At 59.1% G+C, this 14,620-nt stretch overlaps 1 protein-coding gene across 2 annotated transcripts; it reads left to right on the top strand.

Moving 5' to 3' along the window:
- Positions 1-907: 907 nt before the first annotated feature.
- Scarf2 (scavenger receptor class F member 2) lies at positions 908-12,077 on the top strand. 2 transcript variants are annotated; one of them, XM_052158653.1, is made up of 11 exons: positions 908-1,210; positions 5,969-6,027; positions 6,117-6,218; positions 6,387-6,906; positions 6,989-7,207; positions 7,342-7,470; positions 7,914-8,017; positions 8,093-8,210; positions 8,386-8,501; positions 9,767-9,919; positions 10,548-12,077. In XM_052158653.1, exons 1-11 carry the CDS (start codon positions 1,053-1,055, stop codon positions 11,363-11,365), a joined length of 2,496 nt encoding a protein of 831 aa, XP_052014613.1. In that variant the 5' UTR covers positions 908-1,052; the 3' UTR covers positions 11,366-12,077. The 2 variants fall into 2 exon arrangements, with proteins under 2 accessions (XP_052014613.1, XP_052014612.1); XM_052158652.1 differs by having other exon boundaries at positions 8,371-8,501.
- Positions 12,078-14,620: the final 2,543 nt, after the last annotated feature.

Here is a 14,620-nt window from a genome sequence, read left to right as displayed (position 1 = left end):
GGTCTTATCCTTAAGGTTGTGTAGAGACATGGGGGAAGGATCTCTTTAGTCAGGTCCAGGTTGTCCCTCGGTTGAACACTGATTCTACAGCTCCTTTGACAGGCTTGCTGATCTGCTAACCTCAGACTAGAGGTTCCTGGTAAAGAAAGCTTACTGACTAGACTTTTCTTGTTCTGCTTACATGACAATGCTCACGTGGACAGCTATTTAGGGAGTGAGGTCCTGCCACTACTTAGAGCCATCTACTTAGTGGTCCTGCTTGTCCTTATGTCTTCGCTCCCAGTCGGGATTCCACCCTCTGAACTTTTCCCTCTTCCGAGCCAATAGCCTTCTCAAGCTGAATAGATGCCTGGGCACCCAGTCCTTCCTACCCTGTCCTATAGGGCGTCTGGGTTTCAGTTTTCATCTCCAATGTCCCCTTCCCTGTCGTTACCTCCTCTGCTAGATCAGAGCCCTTGGCTGCTTCCTTCTGCTCCTACCTTCTACCTCTCTGGGCTTTCTCCTCAGCTCTTTCTCTACGTCTCCAGGTCATTCCCACAGGTCTTTGCTTATATCTTGCATAGTCCTCTTTTGCATGCTGCAGGAGATGCTGATGGCACACCATAGGACAACTAGGGGTTCTTGGCCCCAGCCGAAGGCCAAGGCCGGTGTGTGATCAGGGCCTTAGCCAGGGCCCCTTTTCTCCCGGGCCTAGCGGCTCCAAGGGCTTCTACCAAGGCGGAGAAAAAGGCACGGACCAGGACTCCTTCGCGGGCTCCCGCAGCCCTCCGCGGGCTTCCACCAAGTTCGCCCCCGCCTCCAGAGTTCGTGCGTGGCCAGGTGGGGGCGGGGGCCGAGCAAAGGGGCGGAGGCGCGACCGGAGGGTGGGGTCTGGCTCGCGGGGCGGGCGCTGCCGCCTGGCCGGCCGCGCTGGCCCAGGATCAGGGAGCCGATGTGGAATTTCCTGCCCGGCCCGGCGCCCCTCCTGCCGCCCCCCGCCCGGCCTCGCACTCCGCTTCCGGCCGCCCTTGCCGCGGCCGCACCCGCGCCCACCCGCGCCTGCCCCGCGCCTCATGGAGGGCGCAGGGTCCCGGGGGGCCGGGCCGGCGCGACGCTGGGGAGCTCGAGGGCCGCCGCCACCGCCGCTGCTGCTGCTGCTCGGGCTGCTGCCCGGTCTCGTGGCGCCCCAGGACTTGAACCCGCGAGGCCGCAACGTGTGCCGCACGCCCGGGTAGGAGCTGGGCCTGTCCGAGGCGTGGGCGCGAAGCGGGCTGGGGGTAGCGGCGCCCCGTTTTCGTCGGGGCCATCCAGGACCTCCCTACACTGGTCACGCGAGCCCCTCGGGCCTGCCTCCAGTCCTGGGCTCGGTTCCAGGCCGAGCCTGGGCTCCCAGGCTGCACCCGAGGGCCGGCTGGACCAGAAGTCACCTGGGGGATAACGGAGTGCGGTGGGGCGCCCCAGGATACTGTGTGGTGTCCCAACTGTCAGGGAAGGAGAGAAAGGAGCGACTACCGAAGCCAAGCCGGGACACTCGGAGGGAGGGAACCGCGTGTGCATAGGCGGGGCTCGAGCCTGGAGTGGGGCTTAGGAGGGCGAAGGAGCCCCCTGGGCGAGCTGGGCGCCGGGGCAGACGAGACTTGGCGGGATAGGTTTGTCTTGGTAGAGCGGGCGCGGTGGGAGGAGGATGGCGGTGGAAGTGAGCAAGGGCTAGCCTACGCTCACGGTGGACCGGAGTCCTTGAGGACAATGATGGACGCGTGATGAGGAGGACGTAAGGACCCTTGTTGGCTCCTTGGGGCGGCAACGGGGTGCTGGGAGGTGGGTCTCGGAGGGAACCTTGCGGGGAAGCCGCTGTGGGACAGGCCCAGCCAGAGAGCCCTGGAGCCCGGAGCTTGCGTGCGTGGAGGGTGGAGAGCTACGCCCGCTGAGTAGGCGCGGAGGTCGAGGGACGCAGCCAGGGCATCTCTGCCGGGGCGAGGAAGCCGCGGCGGGGCGCCTCTGCCGGCGCTCGGGGCTGTTCTGGGACCCCAGGCTGCGATCCCCGGGAGCACCGTGGGTCAGACGGCTCCCCGGGGTGCGCAGCGTCAGCTGGGGCTTTGGAGGGTCAAAGCAGACGGGGAGCTGCTCGCTGACCGCGCGGTTTCCGAAATCGGGTCGAGACGACGCAGACCACTCCGGGCCGCGAGCCCCGCCTCGGAGGCGGCGGTGGGGGTGACCAGCCATCTGCTTCGCATCGCCGCCGCCTCATCCCCGGCCTCCCCGGCCCCAGGAATGCAGCGGCTGAGGCAGGCGGGGCGGTGCCTGAGGAGGGCGGTCGGCCCGCACCAGGCCTTCTTCTCCTCCGACGGGCTGGCGGGGCGGGGGGCGGGGTGGGGGACGGGACTCCGGTGGTGGGTTAAGCTGTTTCGAGCCGAAGTTGGGGAGCCCTTGGCCTCGACTCTTTCTGCTGGCCGACCTCTCAGGAGGAGGTCTGCCTCTGTAATATACAGCCGCGATGTGTTTGCCATTATACTCTGGCGGCACACTGCCCCAGCTGTCGGGATCTGAACAAATACTTGGATTTTTCTGGGTCTCTGTCTCTGTAAAATAGGGTTGCAATAGACCTCAGCTCTTGGTGCTGGAGATGGGGGTGAATGCCCTGACTGTGGGTGGGGAGTTTGTGGGAAGAGCGATTTCTGGACTGTGCTCACCCTCACCCGAGGTCTGGGCCACCCTTTAGGTTACAGTGCACGAGGTCCAGCAGAGAGAGGAGCCAGCTCAGCCAGCGTACCAGGCCACCACCTACTGCTCCAGGCCCGTTAGTGCAAGGACTGTGCCCTGTCTCCCAAGTGGTTATGGAGTTGGGGGTGCCTTTTCCTTTAGCATGATCGGGGAGTCATGTCATTGATGAACAGAGACGTACAAGAGAAAAGGAGATAGTCCCGCAGGTATTTGGGGCACAGCTCATCCTACACCCCTCCCCCTTCTATAAGATACCTTGGAAGCCCTGCAGGTGGGGGTAGGCACAGAAGCCTCCTTGGTTGGGTCTGGGAGTGACTGGGGACAGTGATCAGGGACAGGCATAGATTTAGTGGTGGCTCTAAGATGGAAAAAGTGAGCTGCTTGGCACACAGCAGTGACTGTGTGTCCCAGAGACTGTGTCAACCTGTAGCTCACACACTGATGGTTGGGGTCTGACCCCCCAAGGTAGAACTCACTCTGAGAGCTAGGACTTGCTTTTGTAAGTTTTTGAGTTTTTTGTTTTGTTTTGTGTTTGTTTTGTAAGATCTTAAATGAGTTCACCAGGCCTCCTTGGTTTGCCATGATCACTGGGTGATCAGTCCTTGAAAGACCGGGAGACTTGTTCTCAGTGAATCCAAATGGCCTTGGGTCTGCCTGTAGTGTCAGCTGCTCTCCGAGGGAGGCATCCTGTAGCCTGCTCCTGTGGCTGTGAATTGCCCTGTACAGGCAAGGATCTTCACTTCTCCGAGAAGCAGCTTCCTTAGCTAAAGAGTGGGACCTGAGGCTGCCGAGCCTAGTCAGTGCCTCAAGGACTTGGCACAGAAGCTGGTGATCTGAGTTCAATGGCCAGAGCAGAGCCCTCGGGGCAGAAGGGGAGAACTGACTTCCACAAGCTGTTCTCAAACTCCACGTGCATAAAGTGGCTGTTCTCTCTCTCTCTCTCTCTCTCTCTCTCTCTCTCTCTCTCACACACACACACACACACACACACACACACACACACACACGGGGAGGGAATAAAAATGAGTGTTGGTTTGTTTAAAGAATGGGCCTCCTGCATTTGGTAGAAAAGAGCTAAGGTGCACACAGTTGCCTTCACGGTCAGCGTTCCCACCTCTGCTGACCCACCTGTCAGTATCAAACACCACTGAGTGTGGCCCTAGAACCAGACACCCAAACTCAGAACCGTGTACTAGGCCAGCCAGGGAGCACAGGAACCAATGTTCTGGGGCTCTCAGCAGGCAAGGGAAGCACCTCTGAGAGAGGCCAGACCAAGTGGAAGTGAGAGGGGGTGGAGCGGATGAACTTGGGTCTCTCTGAGAAGGGATCCTTGGCATCCCGGGGAAGGTGGGTGGGCCAGTGGGGGCAGCAAGGCAGGCCTGGCTCTGTGGTTTCTAGTTTTAATTGTGGAAAATATGCAAAGCCTTAGTTTAAAGTTTTATGGGCTCTGTCCCTGAGGTTCCAACTCCGATCTGAGGGAGAACCAATCTCTTTGGCTGGGAAGGAAGCTTTCTGAGGCATCTGAGTCCTATTCACAATATGGCTGTTACCCCAGACTGCTCTGGGCAGTGTGGGGGGCTTTCCTTTCAGCATGCCTCCCACCGCTCTCTGGGTTCTAAGTTCAGAAGTCTCAGAAAAAGCACACTCATTTTCTCTAAAATGTAAATAGATGCTACATTCCTGTAGGACTGAGGTAAAAAATTGGGCCTTATGAAGCGTCTGTGACTGTCCCTTTGAGCCATTAACCATGGACAACGCACCCCACCCCACTCCCCACCCCATTCCCACCCCCCCTTAATCCCCAGGCACCCTCCCGGCTTTGTTTTGAAAGGGTCTTCATACCTGAGGACTTTCCAGGCTGTACCCCCTGGAATGCTGCTGTGAGAAACTGCCCCTGAAGTTTAGCTCCAGGTTTCCTCCCCAGCAGAGTCCTCTGAAAAACTGACACTTCATGTACCTTGTAAGGTCAAAGAAACATAAGTAAAACATTAAATACAAGCAGCTACTCTGCCCTCCCTGCCCCCGGAAGGCACTGGGCCTCAGTTTACTCTCCTTATGCTCCAGGAAGGCTCCTCAGGTGTGGTTCCCTATGGGGAAAAAGGAAGTGGGGGCGGCTGCGGGGCAGCATAGGGGGAACGCTGGCAGGCAGGGCCGGCATGGGGGAACGCTGGGTACCTGTAGAGGAAGCTTGACTAAGAGGCTGGGTCCTTCCCAGGTGGCTGGGAACGCTGAGGCCTGCTCCATGTTCTTACATGGCGGGTTTTGATAAGAAGAGACAGTTCACAGTTTCAATGCTTTATTATAGAAAAGCAGGAAGAGAAAATAAGATAGAGAAGTAAAGAGAGAAAGAGAAGATAGAGGGATGAGAGCTGGCCACGACCACGTGGAAAGAGGGGAGAAGAATGGAGAGGGGGGGCAAGAGGGGAGACAAGAGAGGGAGGAGGGGCAAGAAGCCTCCTTTAATAGTGGGCTGGTAACAGCCAGGTAAGCGAGGGGCGGGGCGGGGCGGGCAGGGTGAAGGGGGAGCCTGGCTGTATCCCAGTGACTGTAGGGGTGGAGTCCAGCCAGAACACTAGGGGCCTGGGGCGTGGCCATACATGACTGATGGTCACAGGATTATGGTGTTGAGAAGTCTGGGAGCATGGCTCACAGGTTCCGTCCCTCCGGAGTGAGCCTTGCTCAACCAGGCCACAGCCGGCCTTACGTGGTCCCACAGTCCCCTAGCGTGGACCTACAGGGGTCCCCCGCTGCCTGCCCTCAGAGGAACTATGCAGGTCTACACTTGGCTCCGTCCCTTCCCTCTCAGATGCTCCTCCTAGGTTTTAGCCCCTCCTCCATGGGTATCCAGGCACCCCTTGGGACCACCTGGCAGTGGTGCTGTCACAGCCATGTCACATTTGGATCCCTGAAGCCCTAACTAGGCCCCTAGTCCTAAAAGGTGTGTTAGATCTGTCTCAGAGGTCATGAGAGTCAGGGGGTCCATACTCGGGGTTCACTGCTGCCCCGTCCTTTTCTTAACCTGTGGCTGATGGGATGGAGTTGCTGAGTCCCTGTAGATGACAATTCTTGGAGCCCTGCTCTTTACCAGGTATGCAGACCAGGAGGTATGCGCTCCTGGTGGCCTCTCACTCCCCTTTGGGGCCCTCACCTGCACTGTCTCGGTAGGCTTCAGGCGTGGCTTCCCACCCCTCCCTCAGGCTGGACACCAGAGGGCTGCGGAAGGCGGGGGCGGGGTCGGCAGGCTCAGATGTCCTTCCTCTGCTTCAAGTTCCCAGGTGCTCACGTGTTGCGCTGGCTGGAGGCAGCTAGGGGAGGAGTGTGGGATCGGTGAGTGGGGCATTTTGGGGTCATGGGCAGGCGGGTCCAGTGTAGACGTGGGAAGCTCTGTGCTGCAGCTCAGCCCGTCTCCTTTACAGCGGTGTGTGAAGGCAACTCCACGTGCTCAGAAAACGAGGTGTGCGTGCGGCCAGGCGAGTGCCGCTGCCGACATGGCTACTTCGGTGCCAACTGCGACACTAGTGAGCGTGGGGCGAGGTGGGGTTGGGCGTTGGACAGTCTGGCGGGAAGAGTTAGAGAAATTAGGCAGGGAGGCAGATTAGACTGGGTTGGCTTGGGGGCTGGGTATGGTGGAGCTGAGAATGAGATGCATCAAGCTAGCCACTCAACCTCTCACCTGGTTCTTGCAGAGTGCCCGCGCCAGTTCTGGGGCCCCGACTGCAAGGAGAGGTGCAGTTGCCACCCGCACGGACAGTGCGAGGACGTGACCGGACAGTGTACGTGTCACGCGCGCCGCTGGGGTGCGCGCTGCGAGCATGCTTGCCAGTGCCAGCATGGCACGTGCCACCCACGGAGCGGCGCGTGCCGGTGCGAGCCGGGCTGGTGGGGTGCTCAGTGCGCTAGCGCATGCTACTGCAGCGCTACTTCGCGATGCGATCCACAGACAGGCGCCTGCCTGTGCCACGTAGGCTGGTGGGGCCGCAGCTGCAACAACCAGTGCGCCTGCAACTCGTCGCCCTGCGAGCAGCAGAGCGGCCGCTGCCAGTGTCGCGAGCGCACGTTCGGCACCCGCTGTGATCGCTATTGTCAGTGCTTCCGCGGCCGCTGCCACCCGGTGGACGGCACGTGCGCCTGCGATCCGGGCTACCGGGGCAAGTATTGTCGCGAGCCATGCCCCGCTGGCTTCTACGGCCTGGGCTGTCGCCGTCGGTAAGCGTTGCGGGCCTGGTGGCGGGAAGGCGGAAGGGTGAAGCGGAGCTCCATCCGGCCCAGCTTCCTGACCCTTCCGTAGGTGTGGCCAGTGCAAAGGCCAGCAGCCGTGCACAGTCGTCGAAGGCCGCTGTCTGACGTGCGAACCTGGCTGGAACGGCACCAAGTGTGACCAACCGTGCGCCACCGGTTTCTATGGCGAGGGTTGTGGCCACCGCTGTCCACCCTGTCGCGACGGGCATGCCTGCAACCATGTCACCGGCAAGTGTACGCACTGCAATGCGGGCTGGATCGGCGACCGGTGAGCAGCCCGTGCCTGCTTCGGCCCAGGCCACCGCCTCGCTCGCTAGCCCTGGCTCCCACGCAGGGTGGGCTCTGTAGGCCTCGTGGCCTTCGGCTCACATTTCCGCTCATGAATCCTCTCCTGATGCCAAGGTGCGAGACTAAGTGTAGTAACGGCACTTACGGCGAGGACTGCGCCTTCGTGTGCTCGGACTGCGCCGGCGGCCACTGTGACTTCCAGTCCGGGCGCTGCCTTTGCAGCCCTGGTGTTCACGGACCTCAGTGAGTGGGGCCTGGAGGGGGATAGGGAACGTTTACTCGACACTGGGGCCCTCAGGGACCCTGCAGTAGGGAGTGGCAGCAAGCACTTTGGAGTGGTATCTGATTTGGAGCCTGCCCTCCGACTGTATTTTAGCCACGTGGCAACCTTATGTGATACAGATATGGTATTGAGCGAGTCCGTAGTCTGCACTGGGGTCTCCATTTTCCACTCATTCAATAATCAGCCCCTAGCAATCACACTTCATTCCTTCAGAGCCCCTCCTGTAGAAATCACACACACACACACTCACTCTAAACTGTGATTATCAAGTGAGTGTCCGCCCGCAGGTGGGGTGGGCTTCAGTCTGTAGAGGGTGGAGTCGGAGCCTTGGTTTAGGGCGTCCGGGACAAGCCGGCATTGGCGTGCAAGGAAAGGATGCATTCTGGACTCCCAAACTTTGCAGTTGTAACGTAACTTGCCCGGCCGGGCTCCACGGCGTGGACTGCGCCCAGGCCTGCAGCTGTCACGAGGAATCATGCGACCCGGTCACCGGTGCCTGCCACCTGGGTGAGTGGTGAAGAACGTCGGGCCAGGGAAGGAAGTGGGGTGCGCGAGCCTGCGCTGAGCCTCTGCTCCCCACAGAGACCAATCAGCGCAAAGGTGTGATGGGCGCCGGCGCGCTGCTCACGCTGCTCCTCGGCCTGCTGCTCTCGCTGCTCGGTTGCTGCTGCGCCTGCCGGGGCAAGGACTCGGCGCGCCGGTGAGGCCCCAAGCCAGCCCCCACCCACCGCTGGGTCTTAGGTGGCCCGCTCTGTGTGACTAGGTGTGCTCCTGGGACCCAGACTCCTCCTGTGCCAGGGCCTCCCCTTTCTGTTCCCACCGACTTTGAGCCGCCCCGCCCCGCCCCGCCCCGCGCTCAGGCCCCGCCCCCGCAGGGAGCTCACCCTCGGAAGGAAGAAGGCACCTCACCGCTTTTGTGGAAGCTTCAGCCGCATCAGCATGAAGCTGCCCCGAATCCCGCTCCGCAGGCAGAAGCTGCCCAAAGTTGTAGGTAAGAATGTAGGCTCTGGAACTCGGGAAACACACTACAATAGGCTTCTAGAAAATGGGGTAATGGGGGGACAAGGCTCGATGCAGAAAAGGGGGACTTTGAGTTTTAATGTGTGTGGGAGTGGAGAGGTGCGCCTGGAGGAAGGGGAGGATGTTACTAGGGGTGAAACCGCAGGGGAGGGAAGGAGTCCTAGATGTGGGGGCAGATGTTAGGGGGTATGCAGGAGGCATGGGGACAGGACACTGCCTGGCGGACCACCTGACCTGTCGGTCTCTCTACGTTGCGATGCAGATCTGGAGGGGAACTAGTGGTGTGTGTGTGTGTGTGTGTGGTGAAGCCCTGTAGACAGCCTTTCTGAAGATTGGTGGGGTCTCTTCAGTCTCAGGAGGTAAAGGAGACATCTGGAAATGCTCTGCTCATATAACCCCATGACTCCTAGGAGCACGAGTGTCCGGGCTGGACCCTGATGCAAAGGCTGCTGGGTGAGCCTGAGCCCAGCAGCAGTCGCGCCTGCCCGCCCCTGAACACTTGAATTCAGAAGTGCTCAGGGTTCCCCAAGTCCTACCAGACAGGCCAGAACTGGCTGGAGAACATGGTGCCTTCCCAGGCCACACGCACGCACTGCAGTTCCTAAGTCTTTCCTTAGCACATAGTCGACATTCTGCTCCGTAGCTGACTGCATTTGGCTTGCACTTTTTCCTTATTGTAAAAATACCTTTAAAAACTCTTACTCGTTTTGAGTGTGTGTGTGTGTTTTGCCTTCATGTATGTGTGCACCACTTGTGTGCCTGGTGTCTGTGGAGGTCAGAAAAAGACATGAGATCCTCTGGAATTAGAGTCACAGATGGTTGGGAGCTACCTCGAGGGTTCTGGGAATCAAATCCAGGACTTATAGAAGTTCCCATAACCATTTCTCCAGCCCATTTTTTGTTTGCTTGTTTTTGGAGACAGGGTTCATACTGTAAGCCAGGCTGTCATGAACGGAGCTAAGTAGCCTAGGCTAGCCTCGAGCTCACAGTGACACACTTCCTCGGGCTTTCAAGCGCTTGGGTTACGGGCGTGCACCTCCTTCACACTGCCTTTCCTGGGTTTCCTTGCTCCCCATGCTTCAGTCCTGGTCTAAGGTGACTCTGCTGACTGTCATGTCCCACCTGCAGTTTTTTCTAGGGGCTGGTCACGACCACTGTGTTCATGGTTAGCTGGTTAAGGGTACAGACTGGGGAAAGGAGGGGTCCCTGGCACTCACTTTCCGCCCTCCCCCCCAGTGGCCCACCATGACCTAGACAACACACTCAACTGCAGTTTTCTGGACCCGCCCTCGGGGCTGGAGCAGCCTTCGCCGTCCTGGTCGTCCAGGGCCTCCTTCTCATCGTTCGACACCACAGATGAAGGTCCCGTGTACTGTGTACCCCATGAGGGTGAGTGTGCTCCTTGCATGGGCAGCCCGCTAGCACAGTGGCCTGGCTAACTATGTTGGAGGCCCACGGGGTGAAGCACCGAGTTCTTAGGAACTAGGATTTGTTGGCCACAGACCTGCAGCTACATAGCTGAGGTTCTGTGGGGTGAGTCATGGAGGGATAGGTGGGTGGGCTGGCTTGTAACTAGTCAGTCATACTAACTTCTGGGACAAGATCTAGATAGGGAATGGCAGAGGGGACAGGAAGGACATAAGGTGGTGAGAAAGCTGGCCTGTCCTACCTTGGTGCCACTAGGTGACTTTGGGCAAGTGACTACTGCCTCAACATCAGAAACTTAAGTCTTAAAGGGCATGAATCCACTTAAAGTTGATGCTTGTGACTCCTGAGAATGGGGTGTGGTTGGACATAAAGCCTGGAGCCTGAGCCCTGAAAAAAAAAAAATAGCCCTCATTCCCCAGCAGTCAGTCCACACTCTGGGATTCCCACTAAGTCTGTGGTAACGCTGTGAGCGCATCAGATGTGCCTGAAAGGCCAGAGTCAGCTGGGCCTCCGGCAGAGGACAGGGGATCACTCGTTGGCTCCACCAGCGCTATGGGATGTTCTGATTAGCTTGTCGTTCCCTTGTTAGAGGCTACTGCTGACAGCCGAGACCCGGACGCTCCTGCCACTCTCACAGAGGTGCCCGCTGTGTCCCTAGCGCCCACGGGCACCTCGACGCCCGGGGAGGAGGCGGCGGCCCTCCCTGCATCCTCAGACAGCGAGCGCTCGGCGTCGAGCGTGGAGGGGCCGAGCGGGGCGCTGTACGCGCGAGTGGCCCGGCGCGAGGCCCGGCCGGCCCGGAGCCGAGGCGAGGCTGGGGGCTTGTCACTGTCCCCGTCGCCCGAACGCAGGAAGCCGCCGCCACCCGACCCTGCCACCAAGCCTAAGGTGTCCTGGATCCACGGCAAGCATGGCGCCGTGGCCGCTGCGCCGTCGCCGCCGCCCGCAGGCCGCAAGGCTGCGCCGAGCCCTAGCGGGAGGAAACGAACCCCCAGCAACTCGTCGCTGCAGCCCCCGGGCCTGACCGAGGAGGCCCCCGGCCCGGCTTCCCCCACGCCGCCCCGCGTCCGAGCGCGCGGCCGCGGCCCGGGCCTCTCGGAGCCCACGGACGCGGGAAGCCCCCCGCGCAGCGCGCCCGAGGCCGCCTCCATGTTGGCAGCGGAGCTGCGCGACAAGACTCGCAGCCTGGGCCGCGCGGAGAAGCCGCCGCCGCCGCAGAAGGCCAAGCGCTCCGTGCTCCCCGCCTCGACGGCCCGCGCGGCCTCGGCGTCCGAGAATGCGGGGGCCAGCGCGCCTGCGCCCGAGACCCCTCGGAAGAAGACCCCCATCCAGAAACCGCCTCGGAAGAAGAGCAGGGAGGCAGCGGGGGAGCCGAGCAGGGCGGGCGCGGCCCCCGGGGCCCCCTAGGCTCGCAGCCCCGGAAGGGAGGCACCGCGTTTCCCAGCACGGTTCCCGCGCAGCCGCAGCGGAGGCTTTCCATTGGCCCGAAAGCTCAGCGCCCGAGCCGGGGTCTGATTGGCCCAGGCTCCGGCAGCCGCGGCCTGCTTGGATCTGCTCTGGGCTCGCAGACTCCTAGCGGGCTACCCGCGCCCACTAGCAATATTGTGGAGCTTTTTAAGTAATCTGCGTCTCGTTGGCCACGGCTTGGAGAGCGTACAGACTTCTTACTGGCCGTGAAGAGTGTTCTTGGCTGGGCCACCTTGTCATCGGCCAACGCCAGCAGCGCTTCTGCCTCTTGGCTGCCTCTCATTTGCCAAGGCCTGGTGCCTATGGCTGTAGGGCTCTTTTTCTCTGAAGATAGTCAGAGGTTGCTTCCGTTAACTGGGCTTCTGAGTATCTGGTTGGCCTGAACCTGGGGCGAAGAGCTGGTCTCTTCTCCTCAGGGGGTTCAGCCCCTGTTGGCTTGTCCCCTTCCCACCCATGCCAGCCCTGGTCCCTCAGCCATCAAGCTGGTATTGGTGGCTTCCTATCACCGCAGGAGGGAACCCCAGGGGCCACTCTGGTGGCCTTAGATGTATTTATAGGCCCTGGGCAGGGCTTCTCCCATCCCATCTGGGGCCTTCCGGATGGGCTCCTCCTAGCAGGCCAAAGCTTTCTTTAATAAAATGCTTGTCCCCACTTCCAGTGCTCGAATTACTTCCTGCAGGAGGCGGTGGAGCAAAGATGATGACCTCTTATGGAACCTATATGCGACATCTTCTGGACTCCTTCAGCTAAATGGGATCTTGGAGTTCCCAGTGCGGTTCTCCGGGAAGTAGAAAGTGAAATCCGCCAGTCTTGACCTATCGCTTGGAAGAAGCAGGGATCTGAGCTGGGGAATGCAGAGGTCATTACTGTTTCTGGAGAGACAGAGGTGAGGCGAGGGATCCTGGACAGCGGGCCCAGACTCCAGCCAGGCCTCACAAAGCACCTGTCACTGCACAGAGCCTGCTTGCTCCGTGAGTGACCTTCCTACCTCATCTCCGCATGCTGCAGGGGCATAGAGGGAAGACAGCCTGCTTGGCCTTCTCTGGAGCCATTTGTGTCTGTCCCTCCTCACCCTAGCTCCTGCACCTCTCCCTCTCCCGGCAGGCTCCTGACTGAGCCTCGGACCCGTGCTCCTCAGTGTTCCTACTGACCGGTTTAGTTTCTGGAAGCCACCTGTTTCGGTTCCTCCTAGCCCCCAGCCCCTCCTTCTAGCAGATTCTTTCTGTGTCTAGTATCTTTTTGTTGTTGAGACGGGGCCTCATGTTGCAGCCTGGTGTGATCTTGAACTTCTCCCCCTAGCTTTCCAAGTGTGAAGCCATGAGGATACTGGGCATCCAATTAAAAAAAAAATGTTTTTAGCTGCAGAGCCAACTCTCCATCTCCTTCTTCTATCTGCTTATGCCCAGCTTAACTTTTCAGTCTGCCAACATCTTCCTAGCCTCAAGCATCTCCGATGTTGGCAGCTCAGGGCCTCTCTGTGGCAGGGCCCTTGTTCTTTGGCCAGCTACTACTTATGTTGTGAGGTCAGGTTTGGTCCCATACAGGGATTCAGCCACCAGAGAGGAGAGGCATCCAGAGCAGCTGATGGACACGGTGCCTCAAGCTGGCCTGGCTGGGCAGCTGTGGCTGGCAGCCCTGGTGTCTCTTCGCCAGCAAGGCTCCTTCCTGCTGTGGTCTTGTGGTTGAATTGGCCTCTGATCCACTGAGGCACCGAGCTATACTGTCTGCTGGGCGGAAGTCAGGCTCACTGTCAGGCAGAGAGGGGCAGAGGCCAAGGCAGGACAATCAGGAGAGTGGAGCATTGTTAGTCCCCGCTCTTGACCATTCTGTGCCCTGCAAAGCCATCCTGCCACAATGGCCTCTCACTCAGCTCCCTATGCTAGCCCTCCCTTCCCCTTGTCTGGACTGGTATGATCTGGCCAGGTCAGGAATATCTCAGTGCTGGCCTGGGGCCTCTCCTCCCACTGTCCAGGAAGCCTGACCTGCAGGAGCCTCTCTGTGGGCCCTTCCTGGACAGGAGCCAGTGCTCCCCATCATCAGCTAGCCCTGCCGCCTGTTCCCCAGGAGAGTTCCCCCTAAATGTCTTCCACCACCCAGCATTCCCCACACCCCTACACACACACACACACACACACCGCCTGCACTAGTGCCAGCTCCCAGGGCAGGCGCCACAGAAGGGAACCACAACTGCTGAAACCTCTGTTGCCATGGAGATGGGACCACAGAGCTCACATCTGGTAGTGATTGAGGAGGAAAAATTATGAGTCGTGGAAAACGCAAATATTTTTTTGTAGCACAGAGCACAAAGGAATGTGGGGACTGGAGCGCGGCCTGGGCTGCGTCTGGTTCCCAGCAGGATGTAGCACACGTCACTCAGATAGGCCGCACTGTGCCAGACAGCCTATACATGCACACACACCAGCAGTCGCTGTCTTGTGGCACACATACCTTTGCCACAGGAATACCAACACAATGCAAAACATGCGTGTGTGTGTGTGTGTGTGTGTGTGTGTGTGTGTGTGTGTGTGTGACAAACCAGAGTGGCCCAGAAACACAGAACCAACACACAGCAGCATCCACATTAGAAGAGACAAATACTTACATGGCTCCAGAATTCCCTAGGCTACACAGAGGCACCTCGACATGCCATCCGCTAGACAGAAATGGACCTTCATGTCTGACACAGATGTACTAGAGCACTGCGCATGCACACCAAGGGACACATACCCTGCCACACACATGCCAAGACAGTCACAGTAATGCAGAGAGGACTTTCAGCCCTCATAACACACAAGCAAAGGGCAGGGGATACACAGCAAATCCAACAGACATGGAGACACAAGACACCCTACAACACATGCACTTCAGGCATGGTGAAAGAATCATATCATATCATATGAATCACATGGGCTACATGGCACATGGAAACCAAATTCTGTGATGCAGGCATACACACAATTCATGGTGTGATGAAAAAAAAACCCAGCAAGTTCTAGTCCCACACACAGCCACTACACACAGAAACACAAGACAAACATGCCACACACTCACCAAACATGTCCTCTGTAACACATACCATTGTACAAGACAAAATGTCAACACATACCCAGCATTTCACCATACTCAGGAGACTGTGTCTAAACTTGCAACATGCACACCACTGTCACCCAACAAAAACATTGAGAGACACCCCTC

The sequence above is a fragment of the Apodemus sylvaticus genome, chromosome 15, assembly GCF_947179515.1.
Source record: "Apodemus sylvaticus chromosome 15, mApoSyl1.1, whole genome shotgun sequence".
Classification (NCBI taxonomy): Eukaryota; Metazoa; Chordata; class Mammalia; order Rodentia; family Muridae; genus Apodemus; species Apodemus sylvaticus.
The sequence above is the reverse complement of the archived record's forward strand: the minus strand, read 5'-3'. Positions and strand labels throughout refer to the sequence as shown.